At 39.8% G+C, this 20,955-nt stretch overlaps 1 protein-coding gene across 2 annotated transcripts in view; it reads left to right on the top strand.

The window, feature by feature from the left end:
• The window catches only part of LOC119742601 (E3 ubiquitin-protein ligase TRIM9-like), a 60,894-nt gene extending 39,939 nt beyond the window's left edge, over window positions 1–20,955 (top strand). For both annotated transcript variants that reach the window (XM_038218714.1, XM_038218715.1), the window contains 5 exons: window positions 4,607–4,747; window positions 10,677–10,833; window positions 12,339–12,478; window positions 14,719–14,857; window positions 16,258–20,955. In XM_038218714.1, coding sequence (XP_038074642.1) covers window positions 4,607–4,747; window positions 10,677–10,833; window positions 12,339–12,478; window positions 14,719–14,857; window positions 16,258–16,769 — 1,089 coding nt within the window. In that variant the 3' untranslated portion in view covers window positions 16,770–20,955. The remainder of the gene's footprint in view (window positions 1–4,606; window positions 4,748–10,676; window positions 10,834–12,338; window positions 12,479–14,718; window positions 14,858–16,257) is intronic.

Here is a 20,955-nt window from a genome sequence, read left to right as displayed (position 1 = left end):
TTGCGACGTTCCACTGTATGTATTCCCGGCCCAAATGATCACTGCATGAACACAAATCTCCACTCATGGTAAAAATCATTCACAAGTCAGGGTCTTGTACGGTATTTCTCTACGCCATTGGGGATTTTGAATTGTGCGATCTGCTGCATATATTCAAGCACACACAGACAATCTGCACAACAAAAGTTCAGTCTGCCCACTGATCTGGCGATAATTAAAATCGGATAAAAATGATGAAAGCATCGAGGCTCGTGCATAATTGAATGCATTGATCACAGAGTCATGCATTAGCTCCAACATATCTGTCCTTGTTCATGCACCTGTACTACAGCTAGCAGCATCCACGCCGCCTTCCTCCTTTTATTTTGTATCTGCTTCCCAGGACATCACTCTCTACCCCCCAGCTAGCAAGGCAGATAAGAATCCCTTTTCCAGATAACATCAGCAATAATGCATGTACATGTGGGTATCTGTGAAAAGTCACAGCAATAATGGTCTAATATTATTCATAACATCAGAGGATGCAGCAAGCCCTATCCCTTCGAGCAGACTCACTTCCCCCCCCCCCCCCCCCCGAGAGACAATTAGTCATGTAGGCTAAAAGGTACATGTAACAGCAGTGTACTTTAATACGGTGTGGTATTTGCATGTGGCAACAAGCACCTAGTGTTGTTGTTCTGAGCTGGAGGAGCATTCAAACCTTTATGTTGTTTTTTGTGTTTTTGTGTTTTTCTTCACAAAACTGCAAATTGCAAACATCGATGTGAAAAACTTTTTTTTTTAAATCTCCACAAAGAAAATTTGCCTCATTGGCAAAAAAAAGTCAAATTGCCAAAAAAGAAAAAGAGGAAATTAGTTTCTTTTGTAACATGTATTAATTAAATGTTATTTTCTAGACAAAAGTATAAGTTAGTTGCGATCAGAGGCGTTGCCGAATGTATTCATGAAATGCAAACATGGGAACGTGTTTTTTTAGATTTTCTGGCGTGTGCGGCTGCAAAAAGGTGTATTTTCTCTGGAAATCCTTGGTAAACTCATTGAGCAAATGTACAGTGTATGCCAAACAATAAACCCTTGCGGCTATGGTATTGGGAGAGCTATAGCAGTATTTATCTTATGGAGACTCCTGTCTGGGTAGTCGAGACAAATTTAAGACTCTCGGTGAGAGAATAATTCAGAGGCCGACCACACGATTTGACTTGAGGCTGTTGTCTTAAACGAGACTTCTTGGCTAAGGAAAAATAATAATTTTTGATTTGTGGCGATCAGGTTTAAACTGGAATGCCGTCAAAATTCCAAGTAATTGGACTTGGCAATGGGACTCCTGGTGCCTCGTGGTTTTTAGCTGGTCAGATGGCCAGTGGTCATGATTTTCTGAAATTAAAATAGCTGAGATTTACAGGTATGAAAACCAAAATCAATTTTGGCCATTATTATACATGTATGTTTTGGTTGAGTAATTTTATATTGACTTCATTTTGTAGATGACATTTATTATGAAATATGAAGAAAAGGAAAGTGGATGTGAAACAGAAAGTGAACTAAGAATAAAACTTGATCTAGAGTTTTCTGTCACAAAAAAAGAACATTTTAAATGATATCAACGGCAATTCTTGTATTCAGTTGCTCTCTCTCTCTCTCTCTCTCTCTATGGTGCTGGGAATGAATTAGAAGTTTTCAACAACAAAAAATAATTGCATTCAGATATGAAATTCATTTTCCAATTTAAAGGCTGCAACCCTGCAGTCCAAAAGAACTTAGGCCAGGCTTTCTCTTCCAAACAATTTATCTTTCTACAGGTAAGTGGTTTCCAAAAATGAGAGCATTGACCTTTATTTGTGCACTCGCATTGGCACCAATATCTTCATTTCAAAGTGCAACAGCTTCAAGCCGTACCGGTACTTCAGAAAATGTGGTCGCTTCAAGCCTTAATATCCCTCGCGTCCCTGCCTGTGATACTATCCCACGGTGTTCGTCAATCGAAATTCAATGTTGCTCAACATTCAGCGTCACAAGCCATCCGAACAAATATATTTGCTCAATATTAAGTGACGAGCGTGCTTGATAAGTTTCATCGCGACTGCGTCCCAACGCACAGTAATTAAGTCCCCCGCGCTGTTGCCTCAACACGTCGATGATGGGGGCGGGGGAGGACGAAATACCTTGACAATGTTCCTGCTGGGTATCCCATGGGAATATCTGGAAGCCATATTAGTACAGCGATGGTGAAAACAAAGGATGCCCTGCACTTTAATATCTGAAGTGGGGGCTCTTGTTTGGATAAGAATTAAGAGTGCCATCATTGGCAATCAATGACTGAAGGCTTTGCACTATTGCATTGTTAATTGAAACTCTAGACACTGTGATTGTGACCAGCCTACTGCCCTAGATTTATTGTTGTATTGTCAGTATGTAGGCCTACTGTGGGCCTTGCTTCATATTTACTGGGCCAGTGCCTCAAATTACTAACAATCGGTTGGAAAAACATTCCAGTGTCTGATTGGAGTGTTTGTCTGATCAATCTAAGGAATGATTCATGGGATATTGATTGGATTGGAGTCACTGTCAACTGTGCTAGGGGAACACGGATGCAATAAGGGAGAAGGGGGGAAATGGTATGTTGCTCTTCATGATCGAGAATTTACATGCACCGGTACAAAGGTTTCATCTAAGGGCCTTTCAAACTAAACCTCCGTGTTGGACCTGTGTCGAACCCCAAGTTTTTGGCATCCCCTTTCACACTAGCAAGAATCCAACACTGCTTCTACTGGGGTCAAGTGTGCCTCATGGGTAAAATCCAACCCTGGTTGGGACCAGGGTTAAGATGCTCTACCCAGGTAGAAAACCAAAAAATCGACAACTGAACCGTGTACAATGTGTGAAGGCGATGTACCTGTAAAAGTGAACCTAGTATGCCTTGTTGATGACCCGGGGTGGACTGGCACTGATTTCTACCTGGGTCGGTGAGATGATGGTGTGCAAATGCCAAAAAGAATGAAACTTTGGGGTTAATTCATTTTCTTTCATATTGGTGCAATTGCCTATTTCTTCCAAAATTACTTCTTTTTTTAACTTTTTGGATTCCCGTAATATTTGATATACAATGTACCGCTATTTAAATGACTGTTGTGAGTGCTTATCAAGTCCACTAGTTGTCAATAAAAAATTAGGAAATTCAATTTTTTGATTTGATTTGATTAGATTATTATTTCATGAAACATCATGCACTTTTTTTTCTTTCAAGATCAAAGGGAAATTAATTAATTATGTTGATAAAAACATACATTTTTATGAATATGGAAAAAGGAGGAATTACTAATAAGCCCAAAAAAAAAAAATATTCGGTCTCTGGTCAGACCAAAGTTCCGGAATTGACGCGGCCACGCGGCTTTTTTTTTTTTTTTTTTTGCTTTTTTTTTTTCTTCAAGCTTGGATTGTACAGACAAGGTGGGGTACTATTTTGCTTTTTTGGTGTCCTCGTGTACATTGGTGTCCTCCATAATTTGCCTTGGTGCTTTCGATCATTTGCCTTTGTGCAATTTCCCATTTTTTGGTGCTCTTTGGTAAAAACAAATTGAGCAGATGCGGAAATAGAGGGCGCTGTTGGAGCTACCGCGGAACATTTTGGAAAAAAAAAAAGATCGACGCGCATGATTAAAATCGACGCGCGCGCTGACCAGAGACCGACTTATTTTTTTTTTTGGCCTAATGGTGGAAATAAACAGAACTAGGTTTTACATACATGTATCTCATTTGTGATTGTCTACTGATTTCGGTTTGGTGAATATTGCATGTGAATGCTGTACCGACATTTGTACGCATGTGTGTGTTTATAATTTTCTCTCTTTCTGTTTTGATAATGATTGTTTGCGCATTGACTGTTCCCAAATTAGGTAAACACCCCTTTCCATAATTTTAAACTTTTATGTTTAGGTTTCAGGAACAAATGTGTGTATTTTTTCAGTTCAATCAGAAAAACCTGTTCGAAAATTTAAAGGAAATGTCTCAATTTATTTGAGCCTTTCTTTTCTTTAACTTGCTGTAATGAATTTTTTTTGTTGAAAATGTGTATGTTTGTTGAAAATTTGGGTTTTATTTTATTTTTTATTTTTTGGTTGTTTTTGTTGTTTCCTTTTTAGTGGTATAATTTGAATGCATGAAAGATTGAAATCTTTGGATAATCCATTGAATTTGGTCACTTTTGTATTTTGTTCAGTACGTGTATTTTGCAGTATCTCCATTCTCTCGTGAGAGTTGCATTAACATGCACTTTAAGGGTTTTTTTTGGCATTTGTGAAAATATTTAGCAGCCTTTCCTTGGGTAAAATAATTATATGTAAGAGCTTGACATTCAAATTGTTAAAAAAAAGACCCCCCAAATGGGCCAAAAGCAAGAGCAATAACTGCTATTTGGTTTTGGAGTTGAGCATTTAAATGTGGGGGGGGGGCCCTCTGCAGTACTTGCATCTAGTATCTCACCATGGAGCTGTTTTATCGTTCCATCGCCTCACAGACAATGCACTTACGTACATTGAAAGGCAGCCAGGCTGCACCATTGTATCAGATACTGTTCGGCCATTGACCAGATTTATCTCGTCTCATTCAGGTCCAGAGGGAGCGCGAGTTTAAGACCAAGATGATCAAGAATCACATCGGGCAGTGCAGCTGCAAGCTGAAGCAGACGACCGGCCTGCTGGAGTATGCCATAGAAGTCATGAAGGAGCAGGATCCTGCTGCCTTCCTTATGGTAAATGGGTGGTCCAAATGCGAGGGCGCTGTTCACAACTAGCTATCCGTATCCGTTTTTTACTTACGTGTAGCGAGCGAGATATGCGTGTCGTCTGCACGTTTAGCGGATAGTGAGTGGCGTATGACGTCTTAATTGATGACGTATCCGTCACACTAAACGTATCCGTTTGCATGCGAAACCTCTCTAACAATAATAATAATTTACACTTATAGAGCACATTACATTAACATCTCCATGCGCTTTACGACTAAGATTATATTACTGTTGCATTACTGTTATTTATGTTATAATGAAAAGTTACACTAAATAGCATTACTATAATACATAACATATGAACAGTTACATTTCTATTACATTACATTTATATTACATTACATTACAATTTCATTACACAAGGCAACAAAACTTGAGTACTATTTGATGTTTAACCCTAAATACCTCGTACACACCAAACATATGTGACCTGTTCTCTCAAAATCAGACTTTTCTGGGCATGAGGTCAAAATTGAGATTTTTGCATATTGTTAAAATATGTTCTGTTTCCTTTTAATAGGTGGTTTATTTTTTGAAACCGGTCATTCCTGCGCCAAGTTATGCTATTTTGAAGTTCATTGTGTTGAAAAGTAGAAAACAGAGAAAATGGCCACAAACTTCACAAAACAGTTATTTCTTTAATTGATATACCTTAAGAAATCATCAAAAATACTATAATTAGAGATCAAATTAGGGTTTCAAACTTTTATAGTATATTTTAGACATGCTCAGGATTACAAATATGCAAAAATTAGAAAATGGAAAAAAAATCACCCCCACAGCGTTTTTTGGCCCTATCTCAATTTCAACCTCTGCCCAGAAGCGTCTGCTTTTGACAGAACAGGTCACATATTACTGTTGCATTACTGTTATTTATGTTATAATGAAAAGTTACACTAAATAGCATTACTACAATTTATAACATATGAACAGTTACATTTCTATTACATTACATTTATATTACGTTACATTACAATTTCTGAATGGCACCCATTATACAACGCCTGACTAAATCCGCGTCATCTGATTGGTGGTTCGTTGATCACAATGTGTTATTGAATTATTCGTCCCAACCCATGGCCCGGCTACACTGCTAGAAGTTCTGTTCCACGGTAAACAGAAGTTCCATTGCACGGTCTCACGTTTGGTGGCTCTGACCAGTCAGATGACGAGGATTTATTCAGGTGTTCTATATAAAGCAAATAATGAATGTTTCACATTTGTGCAATTGAAAGAATAATTTCATTAGTTGACAGATGGAATGTTCCATTCCACCAGGTGAAGCCAAGTGGAATGGAACATTCCATCTGAAATAATACTTACCATTGCACTTACAAGCATTCATTATTTTAATACTAAGCTCTATACTAAATGGACTGGCTTAATGCCAATGCATTGAAGCATCTGTCAGCCATCTTGGGTCACACCATAAAGCGTGTTCAATTACTCTCCCCGCGCTTACTTGTGCCTCTAAATCGGGCATAGTTGCACATGCGCAATACGTGAGAGTGTTTGTGCACAAAGTTATGGAAAAGTTGAAATTTACCATGACTTTAGCATGGCTATTTGCAAATCTGCATTTGTATTCTATGCCAGAGTGCTATCGAAGCCGATATGCCCAAAACCAAAATGCACAATCATTAAAAATGAGCGTTCATTTTGCTCTGTGCAAACAAAGCAAACGCCTGCATTGTACTTGCACGTTGCATTTAGAGTACATTATTCAAAATTCATTCCATCTAATGTCATTATGTTCTACAAACACACACATGAATTCAAAACACCTGTGCTCAGGACAGCTTCAAAGTGTCTCCGCGGGGGAGTGAGAAGTTAGCGCTCTAGTAATTTAATATAGCTCTATGGTTGCAACCAGTCTTGTTAGTGTAGAGGCCAGTCATATCACATCTCCCTAAAACATGCAAACCCACTTTTTTTTACAATGCAGTTGCACAACTCACACCCTTGTCAGACTAGTGATCCAGAGTTATGCCAATTCAAATTATTTGGAAAAAAAGTACCGAGTTAGACATTTGAAACCATTAAGAACAACCGTGTTGAAATATAGACCGCTGAGTGTATTCTTAACATGAGATGCATCGTTTGAACAGGCCTCATCTCAGAAACAACGTGCAGTCTCAAATTTGTCATGAGTTCATTAGTATTTTGAAGCTTAAAGCTATAGTCCATCATGTGCAGCCATCCGAAAAAGTAACTGGCTTATTATTGTTGAAAAACATACTTGGTTGAAAGATAGTATGTGGACTAAACTCCCTGTGAAATTAATCTTTCAGGCAAGCTATCATTTTGAAGTAATCAACGAAAGACTGCCTTTCCAACGGTGCATCTTAAAAAAAAATGCACCGTTTTGTTATTCGGCGCAGCGCGCGCAAGCATTGGCACGACGCACAGGCGCGGCGCGCGCGGTTGCTATAATTTGTCGGATCAGTGCGCGACATCGCGTATAACGGCAATTCAAAACAATTCAAAACATGATTCAGCAACTTTTGATTTGAAATTGAGATCCTAGAATGCTGTTTTTCTCAGAATATACAGCTGAAGCTGAGCTGAAACTTCATCAGGTTAGTTGTTCAGTATCCTTCATTAGATTTTGAACACTTTTGTTGCTTCAAACGAACAAAATGCACAAATTACAAATGATGGACTATATCTTTAACCTAAAATCTCAGTTCTACACCCAACAGCCTCCGGGTGATTTGCCACAGAATAACCCTAAAGCATGATAATCATGCCGACGGTAATTTCCCCTGATGTTATAGACTTTTGGGGGTTGTTGAGGGGTTATTAATAGAAAACTGGGCCAACGACATTGCAAGCAGACACTGTGCAATCGCTGCCAGCCCTAGGGAACTTACAACAGCAAGAATGCACTCCGTGATTGCGATTGATTTCGGCGTTCAAACCAACATCTTCAAATAGCTATGGGAGTTCCACAACGATCACACTTTTCTCAGGATATCGGAGACAAACGGGTGAATGACTGACGAGGCTGATTATGTTTCTCACTGGTGAACGGTTTCCAAAAAAATAATTCAGCGCGTGACTTTTTTCTATTGTGACTCGGGGAAAAAGGGAGATCGGAGTAGCAGAAGTGATTTCTTTTTTTTGGGGGGGGGAGGAGGGGGTGGAGGTGTTGTCATTAAACTTGATTGAAAAGAGCTAGCTTTTGTGTACATCTTCATCTGATATCTTACACAGTCTCTCTGGTACTCGAGAAGTGAAACCTGTCCTTTGATTTGTGACAATTTCCCAAAGCCCCCAACCCCAAACGCCTCCCAAAATATCAAACAATTTTCACAATGCAGTGCGGCACCAAGAGTTTGCCATGGAAAGTCCATTTTTCAAGTTGACGGTCGACAAAACATGACCCATTTGAATGAGTGTCAGTAGACAACTTGAGCTAATTTGTTATAGATTGGGGCATAGTGTTCTGCCGCCTTACAAAAAACACTGTATTGATAAAAAATAAAAGAAAAGGGCATACAGATACTCGAATCATACGCTTACGAAAGTACTGACCGGAACAACGAACGATTTCAAATGTCCCGCGCTGCGAATTTGTCGACCATCTCCCACAATGCACTGGGAAAAGTGAACTCTCCGTGGCAAACTCTTGGCACACTGCATTGCGAATCGCCCAAATTAAGTAGCTACATTTTAAATCTCAAAACTGCTTCCATATTATTACCTTGTAGTACATTGACTTTCAACTCACTTTCATAAACACAGATTCAGAAACATCTCAGATTTTACCTTTGAATGATTTAAATGTTCTCTGGTATTTTTTGTGTTTCTGTGGTACTGGAAGCCTGAAGAAACTTGTTGAAAATTAAATATAAAGAAATGATCCAAAATAGTGACGAAGGGCTCTAGAATGCTAGTATGCACTGAAACCATGTCAGTTTTGTCGCCTTAACTACATGTACCAGAGCCCCAATGCACCATTTCAATGTTTCATAAACACATTCAGCTCAGACCCATTGTACAAAATAAAAAGGGACGAAGAACATGTATCCCGCAAAGCCCCCTGGATGATCAAATGAGATTCTTCGTGGGATGAAATTATTAAATCCAAAATCCTGGTGGTTTTATGTTTCCCCTCAGGGCATGTTTGAAATGGAGGCTGATGACTCATATGAGCATTCAGGGATAAATCATTGTTGAATTCTCATTACCCCACTTGCTTCAATTTCAGTCCATATGAAAGGAAATATTGAGATATTGTAACATGGTAATAGGCAGAGTCATATGTTCTTGGAGGATTTATCATTGTGGTTACCGTGGTGATGGTGCTAGCGCCCGAGCATGCAACTACATTGTACATACATGTATACCTTACATGCTCACAAATGAAATTTAACATCAGGTACAAACATAGAAGAGTTTCTATATTACAATGTACATGTATATATGTGATGCGATCAAGCTAAATGAGTCGTTTGTCGGGGAATTTTCATTTGGAGATACAGGCCAAAATAGGGCCACTTCATCACATCACTTCATCACATCTCTTGGTGTTCCAACTTCCATAATTTTTGAACTAAAGATGGTATCAGCATGCGGTTTTCACAGCAGTAATGCTGAGATTATGCTCTTTTCAAAGCTGTAATAAAAAAAATCTTTTGACCAGGGTCAGACAAACGACTCATGTAGGTTATCGTATCACATATTTGAATCAAATAATTGAATAAAATGGTATGAGTGATAGACTGGAGGAGGTAGAAAAAACCTAATTAACAGCAACATTTATAGTTGCTGACACCCAACTTTCCCTACACCTAACTAAACACTTGCATTTCCTTGAGAAACAAACTTTGAAACAAAACAGTATTTTAATGAAAACAAAAGACTTAATATGCTCCACAAGAAATGTTTGTCTCCTTAACCCTCCCCGTCATGCCCCCCCCCCCCTCCTCAAAATAAAAATAGCACCTGCTTTGTGGTTGAGCAACTAATGAACAATTAGTGAACACACACACATTTTTGTTCCGTAACTGTTGGGACTACATACGTGTTGCCACGTGTTATGGGGGCTGAAGACACTTTGAGGACAGCAGAAAGTCCCTATAACTCGGTCTTAATTTCCCTAACAGTAAAAAAAACTTCTCCATAACATGGCGACAGCCCGCCCTCAAATACTTGTTCCGTAGGGACTACACACGAGTTGTCCCATGGTACTATGGGGACCGAAGACACTGGGGACAGCAGAAAGTCCCCATTACTCGGTACTTGGTTGGTTCTTCTCCTAAGGACTTCCACAAGGGAGTATAACTAGGAGGCCAGAAACACCGAGGCAAACCCCTTCTCTTAGCGATAAGTGTTACTGGGTTCTTTTACGTGCGTTAGGCCTTACACGGGACATCCGGCTTAACGTCCCATCCGAAGGACGAAGCAATAATGGTTAAGTGCCTTGCTTAAGGGCACAAGTGTCTGGGCCCGGGCTCGAACCCACGCCACTGTTGCCTCTGAAACACCAGAGCATGAGTCCGGTGCTCTTAACCGCTAGGCCATGACACTCCAAAAAAAAATTTCGTTGAAAGCGTAAACATTTCTCTAGCTACAAAAAACTTCTCCATAACGCAGTGACGGCCCACCCACACACACACACACCATTTCTTCTAAAGTAATAGTATCACGGTGATACTACATAATAACTCTGCCACTCAAGTACATGTACCTGCAACTGTTCAAACATAGTTTTGAAAAATGCTTTCATGTGGCTGTAATAAACTTGAAATCTTTCTTTTTAGACTCTTGCATAGGCAAACAGAACTCAGAACTTTACAGTCAAACACTCTCCATCATTACACTTCTATCCCCCATCCAAAATTAATTTCCCGTTCGTGATTTGGTTTTCCCACAATCTCCCGTCTAGGTCTCTGGTGCTTTGATCAACCGCGTCCGTCACACCGAGGTCTCCTGGAAGAAGGAGATGATCTTGGAGCATCGAGTGGATGCCGAGTTTGATTTGACTCTGGACAGCGGGCCGGTGCTCAGAGCCATCGAGCGCCTCAGTTTCAAAGAGATGAAAGGTAAATGTTTAACGGAGGGAAGGAAGTAGATGATGATGATGACGGAAAACATTTGATTAAACTCTAGACAGCCGACATGCATCATAAGTAGATTGCACCATTAGTAAACGTCCGCAAAATAAAAGCAGAATCAATTTCTTTCCGCAACATCATTTGTTCAATCTTCAATCAGGGATGTTCACGACTGCAGTCTTTAGTAAAACACAATACTGCAGAATTCCAGTGTAATGAAGGGAATTGTGGTTCCAGTGATTTTTATTTCTTATGAAAATTTTACTGACACTCGATGTAATTATTCACACAGCCCGGGGGTTAGGGTCAGTTGTCACTTTTGTTGCATTCACAAATAGACAGGTCACAGTTATATCCTTTAGTCATAAATACCTAAGACAGGTTACCCATTCCTATTGGTCGAGAGCCCATCACATAACCAGTTTTAAATGGTTGATAAAGACCGGCTTGCTGGCTTTGAACACTTTTCCTGTGTCACATGAAATTTGGACTCCTATGAAATCCGGTGCCAGTACCGTTTTATGGGTTGAACGTTCATAATCCTCACGTAAGAATGTGCAATACTACTAGTGAGTCAGTATTTCATAGTCCTAAATTTACACTACACTGGCACAGCTGCATTTGACGCCACATCAACGTGGGCACCAACCTCCATAGTTGTTTACGACTACTCGCAAGCAGGCCATAGCATAGCTAGAAAGGTGTTTCGAAAAACATGAAGTAAAATTTTCGAACAAAATCTTTGGAAATTTATAATTTTTGACTTGTTTTGACTTTTGGACCGTAAATGTTTGATTTCTTTTTAGCATTGGGCTCGGGTCATTATCAGCATCCAGACTCCAACCGGTCTTAAAACTTAGTGTTTAAAACTGGCCAAGGACACATTCATTCCCTTATTATTGAATAGCTATTAGCTTTCATTTATACATATACTACTGGTATTTAACCCTAGATTTTGTAACTTGAAATATGATATGCTTGAAATATTTACATAAAACAATTTGACAACTTACTTTCACAATAGACTGATTCCATTCAGCCATGCTTCATTGTGTTCTGACCAATGACTGGCATGATTAGTGTCCTACATGGGTGCACAAAAGTCTGACGTATGCGTACGTGCCTATTACGTGCAGGGTTGGAACATATATTGTGGCATTGGAGGGGCACACGTTTTGCTGCCTGTGTGCACAGAGGGCATGAGGCCCAGTGGATCAGTGTATTGCAGTCATTCAATGATGAGCATCGTTATTCTTTTACAAACGGTGTTGATATTTCTTCGCGTCAGTGCAACAAGGTCGTAACTCCATTCTGCAACAAAGACGTATCTCGCGCGAATACGCTCCGTGCAACAAGGTCGTATCTTGACGTCCATTGACTTTGTGTGTACATCCGGGTCATTTTAAGTGAGATACAACTTTGTTGCACGGACGCGACGATTTATAGTATTGTTTGATTCAGTGATTATTTGATTGGTGATTGTCTGTCCATAGTGCCTGATCCACCAATCATCATCACGGAAAACTGCAGCGCCGAGAACAACAGCGTGACGCTAGCCTGGCAGCCACACCCATCCAGCTGGGTGGAAGGCTATGTGCTGGAACTTGATGACGGAAACAATGGCGAGTTCAGGGTAGGTAGACGTTGCTGACGAATTCACTTGATATCCAAATTAATGGCACTGGTTGTACAGCAGAATGCTTATAACAATTTTTTTATTTTTTTTTTGGATGGGCAGGAGTGGGGGAGGGGATTTCGGGGGAATTAACCCCCCCCCCCCCCCAGACCCTCACCCAACCACAGACGTGTGTGAACACCGGCAATCGTGGACTCCCTATTGTCCCTAATCCACATTCCTTTGTTTGTACTCAAATTTTTAGTATAGCTCTCATTGGTTTTGTACACGATTTTCAATCGTGGTCTTTCAGTCAATCGTGGACCCTTTGTTTGTGCCATTACCCTTTACACATGCTCCCCAACCCCCACCCCTCCCCTCCCACCCCAGCCCTTTGAAATTTACTGTAATTTCTCACCTCTTAAAAACGTATAGTTCTAAGCTTTAAATACTAAAGACCCACTCAGAACTGTTGATGATCGATGTTGTTTTAAAATCGCTTTTTGCCCCAACCTTGACATCTATCTAAACCCTAAAAAGGCTCTCCTGGTATATTTTCCTGTTAAAAATTTATTAATCATAAATATGGATTCATATAACAATGTTATTTTAATCAATCATATACAGTTGGTAAAGTCTGCCATTTGCCCTTTTTGGGGGGGTGGGGGGGTGGGGTGCTTGACTGTTTGTGTTTCTTGCCCTCTCCACCGTCTACATGCAAACCTGTTTGTTAGCGTATTTGATGTGTTTATGAGTTGCATTATATGAACAAGGCAACAAAATTGCCAAATTAGACTGAACGGATGGCGTTCATATCCGAGGTACAAAGTTTAATGAAGAGAAATGTGATTTCCATTTCATGCCAACTAAACATCGGCTCTCACAGAACAGGTGAAAGGCCGGCATGATAAAGCGTTTCCAAAGGCTTAATGTGACGCAATCATCAAGGAGAACAAAACAACTTGACAGAGACTACTGGTTGATGGTACATTCTGGATTGATAACGGGCCCTTGAAAGTGGCAATTTATTGGGCTGTTTGTGTTCGCTGAAGAAGCACTCGAGAGTTTTTCCGGCGATGAGTGGTGCGATAATGTTTCGATGCATCTTCGAGTCCCAGTTGTTAGAAAGTTGCAGCTTGACTCGTGACTGCATGGAGAGAGATATTTACTGTAGGTGGACAATGAGGCCGTTTACAGATAAGGCTGATCCTTCAACGATAATTGCTGTAATCAAAGGACATACATGTACACTGTTCTACTGTTTTAACTTGTTCTTTTTATTTGGGAAGAATATGTGTGTTTTCATATGGGTGTGAGGACCTTAAGTCTTCAAAATATTGTTTTAACAAAACAAGGCAACCTAGTAAAGCTGGTCCCAGAGTGCACAAAATGCTACTCAATTCGGGCGATTCACAATGCAGTGCGCCACCAAGAGTTTGCCACGGAGAGTTCATTTTTCCCAATGCATTGTGGGAAATGGTCGACAATTGGCAGCGCGGGACATTTGAAATCGTTAGTTTTTCCGGTCAGTAGTTTCGTTAACGTATGATTCGAGTAAATGTTTGTCCTTTTCTTTTATTTTTATCAATACAGTGTTTTTTTGTAAGGCGGAAGAACACTATGCCCCAATCTATAACAAATTAGCTCAAGTTGTCTACTGACACTCATGCAAATGGGCCATGTTTTGACGACCATAAACTTGAAAAATGGACTCTCCATAGCAAACTCTTGGTGGCGCACTGCATTGTGAAACGCCCGAATTGATTCAGAATGGCTAAAATTTCATAGAATAAGCTGTAGTGATAACAGGATGGAAACGAAAAATCCACTATCACCGTTCGCATGGAGACTTGACTTATAGCCATGACATGAAACAGTCTAATATGCGTGCGACAGTCATTCAGTGAGAGACTTACGCAAGTTTAATTCACAAGTGACATATCGACTTTCAGTCAGCCAATGTGTCAGTGACATTCAGTCGCGGAGTATTAAGTCAGTTAGTCAGTCAGCCAGTGAGTCAGGTACAGAGAAGACTATAGGCACAAATTGATGAAGTATTAAACAAGGGTCTTGACCTTGAGAAAGTTTTGACCTTAAAAAAACTTGTTTGGATATAAATACACTTGAAATCACAAATACAACTGCATGTAAGAGTCTTCTTATCATAAGTGGATGGTGTACATCTGGTGTTGGCCAGTTTACTCTCTATACTCCCCAAATGCTAAGCTGTCTGTGCCTGTATCTCTGTGCGCTTTCAGGAGGTGTATTATGGAAGAGAAACAATGTGCACTGTCGATGGTCTCCACTTTGACACTACCTACAATGCCCGAATCAAGGCTTACAATCACGCTGGAGAAGGAGACTACAGCGAGGGGATTTGTCTACAGACAGCAGAAGGTAGAGTGGTTATTAAATCATTAATACATTAATACAATCTTAACCGGACCCAGCCAAAACGTTTGTTATATCAGAATTTGTATTAACAGAGTTTGTATTAACGAGAATCATACATTGTACGTCTTAAATGGACATTCATAAATACCTAGGACAGTTTACCCATTCCTGCTGATCGAGAGCCCATCACATCACATGGGTGGATTTAAACCGCTGATAAAAACGCCGGCTGGTTTTAAACACTATTCCTGCACTGCTGCGTTCTGTGCCACTTCATGCAGTACGCGCCGCGCACGCCAGTCTCCATAAAAGGAGATCTTTAGCACGTTTTTACCTTGCGTGAGGCACATACCATAGAAATGGCCAGGGGTAAAACTATAGAACAGAATCGTTGGAAAATTGTCAACGTTCAACTTGTTTAGACTTCTTGACCGAAAGGTAATTATAAATGGGAATAAGTTTGTGCTTGGCCAGTATTAAACAAGTACAGTTAGAACCGGCTAGGGGCCTGGTCACGGATAATTATCCAGTTTTAAACGTTCTTGTTTAAAACCAGCCAAGCATATATCTATTTCCTTATTAATGGAGCATTTTATAAAGATATATTGTCCATGTTTGTTAATAAATTCTTTATCCTAAGGTATTTTGACCTATTTATTCGTGTACTATGTTTAATAAAGAAAAAATGCAAGCCTCAGAAAAAGGGTTTTATTGTGTGTTGCTTTTGCACACAAACAGAAACCAACTTGTGATTTGACTGGTTACCATTCAACATTATCAATTCTAAAAGGGGCAATAAACCAGTTAAACACAAAAGTAGCGTGGAGGGAAGAATAGGGGAAGAATAATACCCATTTCAGAAAAGTTGCCCCAAACCAAATAATAGAAACGGACTTTGGTTGCAGATAGGCTAACTTGATGAATGAATTTTCCCATGGACTCTCGAGTCATTCCGAATGAGTACAACAGTCAATCTTTCAACTTAGTCGCTTCTATTTCAGTGAATCATTTGGTTTGGCCCAACTCTGCCAATCTAAATGGCTGTTAATTTAAAGCAATGAGCACGCGGCACAAAGCCCGACATTGTCCAACAAAAGAAACTGAAATACACAGAAATTTTCTGGAAAGAACATTTTTGAAAAAGAGAGGGGCTTGTCACCCTTCCCCCCCCCCCCCCCCCCAGCACACTTTACGAACCTCATTGGTGCAAGAGGCCGACTCTGGAAAACATTTCACAACTTGGAACACATGTGTGTACATAAATTTATGTGCTTTCTCTGAACTTAAGATTCACTTTTGTAGTTGTCTCATCGCAACCTTCTGATGATGCATCTGTTTATCACAAAACTCAGTGGCAAGATCCCATTTCCGTCTCTCTGACCTTTCTGTTGTCTGCATTTCAGTGGCTTGGTTTCAGCCTGACCCACGCACTGCCCACCCAGACATCATCTTCACCAACGACAACATGACGCTGACCTGCAACACCTACGACGAGCGCATCGCGCTGGGCAACGTGGGCTTCTCCAAAGGCGTCCACTACTGGGAGATCACCATCGACCGTTACGACAACCATCCCGACCCGGCCTTTGGCGTGGCGCGCTACAACACGGCCAGGGACATGATGCTGGGCAAGGACGACAAGTCCTGGTCCATGTACGTGGACAACAATCGCAGCTGGTTCATCCACAACAACGCACACGCTGACCGGACCGAGGGCGGCATTGACGTGGGGTCGGTGGTCGGCGTCCTGCTGGACCTGAACAAGCAGACGCTCAGATTCTACATCAACGACTGTAAGCAGGGACCCGTGGCATTCACTGGTCTGACAGGCGTCTTCTACCCAGCAGTCAGCCTGAATCGTAACACTCAGGTGACTTTTCACCCCGGGTTGGAAATCCCAGCTGACTGTGATTAGTAGCCGAGCCGCATAGGTGAGCTCGCCAAGCTTGGATGTAAACCCTTTGGTGCACAAATTATTTGGCCTAGATGCACAGATTGTAACATTTCTGTGGCAGTCACAAGCGACCTCCCTGTGCACCAAAGGGTTGGACATTTTGTCTGTTACTTGTTTGTTACATTGGTCAGCAGTTAATTGACTCAATTGGTCAGTTTTATATGTGCTTACGACTGAGCAACAGTTGAATTTGTTAGTATTTATTTTCCTGCCTACAAGCTTATTACTGTGTAGCACCTCACAGATATAAAAGTATAACATCTAACATTTTACACAATAATCAAATTTTTAAAGATCAGCTTCAGTATTTGACTAGTAGAATCCACTCGCTTATTGTGATGTTTAACCAGTTCACGTCAGGATTATTTTGACAAGAACGGAACGAGGCGCAGGATTTATTTTCATTCGACCTCAAGCCAGGCGGGTTGAAGCCATCACCCTCGGGCAGCACACTCATATTTCCAGCCTTGCTCGCTGCGAGCGGGTCGCTGACAGATATTTCTGGCCTCGCTCGCTGCGTGTTTATCGTCATTCGTTGCGAATAGCGCAAAACTTTGCGTGTATACGTGGCCTCCGGCATGAACTGGTTAACAAGTCATCCACTGTTCAACCAACAGACTCTACTTATTTTATTACTTGGCTACTGTTGCTCATGAACTGCTCTCTGAATATCGACCAATGAAAAAGAAGCAGTAAACAGAACAAAGCTAGTCTGATTGGTCAAGGGCCTCTTACTATTTGATGTTCTTTGTTGCATTATAATGACTGGGCAATTTATTTCTGTATGAAAAACACGGTCAAAATGGCACAGCAAAATGCACGGCTTGCCATGCCAGCAGCTGTACTTAAGCATGTGAATTGTACTTTGCTTAGTTACTTACTACACATGCAGTATATGTAGCTCAAGAAAGATGTTGAAATGTTATTTTGGATTTTGGCTTCTTTGCCCAGTTTCATGTACATTTAAGCAAGCATACTAATATCTGACACAGAAATATTTGGGAAACCATCCGATAACTTGATGTACTCATGACAAGTGGCCCGTCACAAGTATTATTATAGGTAAGGTTAACAATGCCACATTAGGCTCATCGTTAGTGGGGGGTTTTGCGTACCAATTAATTAGAATAAACTAATTTTTATGAAGTGGTTTATGTGCAAGTTCATTCATAATCAGTGATGAAAGGAGAAATGACTTGGTGCGAAGAGGATCTTAAGTTTCCTTTTCAAGATATCTAAAGCAAGCTTAAGCTGCCTTTGCATGCGTGCATTTTTGTGTCTCTGTTTTTGTATTTAGGCCTAAACTATATTGGCTCTGTGCGCAGACAAGAGAGGGCGCTCTTTTACCAGTTTTGAGAGCCCCGTGGATGAAACACATTCTGGTTGGCACGTGTATAATGCAAGGTATGCGCGACTTACTTTTGTTCTCCCCCAACTCTCCCCTCCTTACCGTTGAGGGGGTACTTGTGCACGGAGCCCATAGGCATATGCAATGGACTGAAACACACACTGCATGGAAAGGCAGCTTATTACCTGATGGTGTAAATGTTGCACGCTCCATATGTTTGTATTTACTACTTGCCTAGGAAAGGCGTAGTTTATCCAAAGTGGTCATCTTACGAATTCTTATATATTTTTAGCTCAATACATATTGTACAGATATTTATAAAAGCCGACAAGAGAATTTTTGGCTACTTATAGAATTTTGAGACGATTGCAGTATTTAATCTACTCGTGTGCTAAGTGTGCTCTGTGTTATTTAAAATGCTTATCGGTTCTGTTTTATTTGAATTAGCTAGAACACTTGCCTGACAAAGTTTATAGATAAGCATTATTTGTGGGGCTATTTTAAGAAACCTGTTATGTAGTTTAGAATTGCTTATCTAAATGTTTAGATTATAACTTCATTTCTTTCATCGGTTGATAGATACAGTCGACTCCTGTTAATACAAACGCAACTGGACCTAGCCAAAATGTTAGTTATATCAGAATTTTGTATTAAGAGGACCGATGGTCACATTCATTGTGCACATTAATTTAGTCGGGACCAAGACATTTTGTTTGTTATAACCAGAATTTTTATTAATAGTGTTTGTATTAACAAGAGTCGACTGCAATCTGTTTTTACTCATTTGTATGAATAATCATGGTATTCATATATAATGTACGTCTTTCTGTGGAGCAGTACTGCATTTCTTTCACTGAAAACTGTAAGTATTGTTCTGCTATAACATAGAATTAGTGTAAAAAAAAGGAATCAAATGTATGTTTAATTTAAAGCTATTCTTAGTACTGATTGATATATAACTCATGCTTTTATTCCTTAGGAATATCGTTGCTACATTTAGGTTGCTACGGTATTAAACACTCTGTGAGTGGATTGAATGAATTGAAGGCACAGTCACCAAAGTTATGAGTAGTTTGAAGTTAGGTCCGTATTGTATTCACTGTCTAAATTCAAAATTGATCACTTAGTCATTTCATGTGAACGTCTTGGTACCAGACACTCACTAGTCTAGTCACAGACTCCCGTGTTAGAATTTACCCACTTGTTATCTGCATGAATATTTCAGTGCAACCTCGAACCCACTACACATACCAAAAACGAAATGTTTTTCTCTGCACTGTAATGGGGACATGTACTTAAATGCTGCAGACTTTGTGTAAAAGATGACATTTAAGGGAAAAGTTGTGCACTAAAATGTTAAAGCAAATCTTGTTTCTCAATTTTTTTTTCCCAAAAAATATTCAATATTGTATACCAGTACGGTTTTTTGTACCTTACATATATATGCAATAATATCAATACCTTTATAAAAGTTCAGCATTTCATTTCATTTTTGAAATAGCTTGGTAATTGGTGGGGTATTTTTGTATGCCGTGTTGGTCATTAAAACCACAAAGTGTTCTCAGAAACACTTTTTGAGTTTTGGTATTGTAACTTCAAGTATGATTCAAGAATAACCGATATATCGTCTTCCCAAGATTGATGTTTGTGGAGCAATTATGGGAAGGTATAGCATTTTGTAACAATGAGTATGCAATTTTGAAATAGGTAGTTTGGCAAAAAAGCTTTTGAATGTAGCAACATTTGTGTACAACGCGTAATGTTTTTTGTTGTCATTCTAGCCACCGAGAATTCCTATGAAAATGCTGTTCCACAATTTAGTCTAGCCTGTATTTTGGTTGTTTTGGTGTGACAATTATCCGCTTCAAGTTTTGTTATTTTGGTCTATTGACGGAATAAGAGGCCATTTCAGAAATGCGCTGCGCAAAGTTTGCTTGAAACGGCAAATAATAGAGAATGCATCACGAACCTTTGAGTATCTGCCTTCTCAACGTGTATCCCAAATGAACCGATTTTTGCAAGTTTCTGAAGCATTTCTTACTCATGGCCCAACATTTTTGTAGCAATGCAAAAGTTTTGAAATGAGAAAATTGATCAAAAACTACGGCCATTCAATCAATCTCAATCAATCTTACTTTATTTACCACATAATACAAAACAAATATGCCAAGAAAATCATAAGATCACAATAACGTGGATGGGGGTCTCTAAATAGCAAAGCTTGTCGAGTAGTGACCCCATTTTCAGTTTTGGAATATTACCTAACACATTTCGATTTTTTTGCGGCCCCAATTCGGGCGTGTCGTTTTGTGCTGTATGGGCGCAAAAGCAACCCAGAATAAAAGTTGTATTTTCAGAACGTTAAAATATCCAAAATAGAAGGAAAAAACCGAAAAATAATAAAACTTTAAAAATACAGTTTGAATTTTCAATCGAAACTCTGTGAAGTTGACTTGTATATCCGGCATTTAACTTTGTGCGTTCAGTATTTTGAAGAAGAAAAAATTCCCTGCAACATTTTGCTCGACGTAATATCTATTGTAACTTGACTAAAAACAAGCGAAGTTTGGAAGCGTTTCACGCTTTGATTGTTGGGCTAAAAAGTGTACCCACAGATTTACCGTTATGCACACGTTTTGCTGATGGATTCTCTTATTCAGAAATGCAGTATTTGTGATTGTTAATCAACACTCCTCCGTATGAATAGGTAGACAATCGTCAATTCAACCATTGGTTTTTATACGAATCATACATAATGGCAATACATTGTATGTATTAAATGAAATGAATGTGACTGCA

The sequence above is a fragment of the Patiria miniata genome, unplaced genomic scaffold (assembly GCF_015706575.1).
Source record: "Patiria miniata isolate m_02_andy unplaced genomic scaffold, ASM1570657v1 HiC_scaffold_6, whole genome shotgun sequence".
Taxonomy (NCBI): Eukaryota; Metazoa; Echinodermata; class Asteroidea; order Valvatida; family Asterinidae; genus Patiria; species Patiria miniata.
Note: the sequence above shows the minus strand (reverse complement) of the source record. Positions and strands in the feature narration are given on the sequence as shown.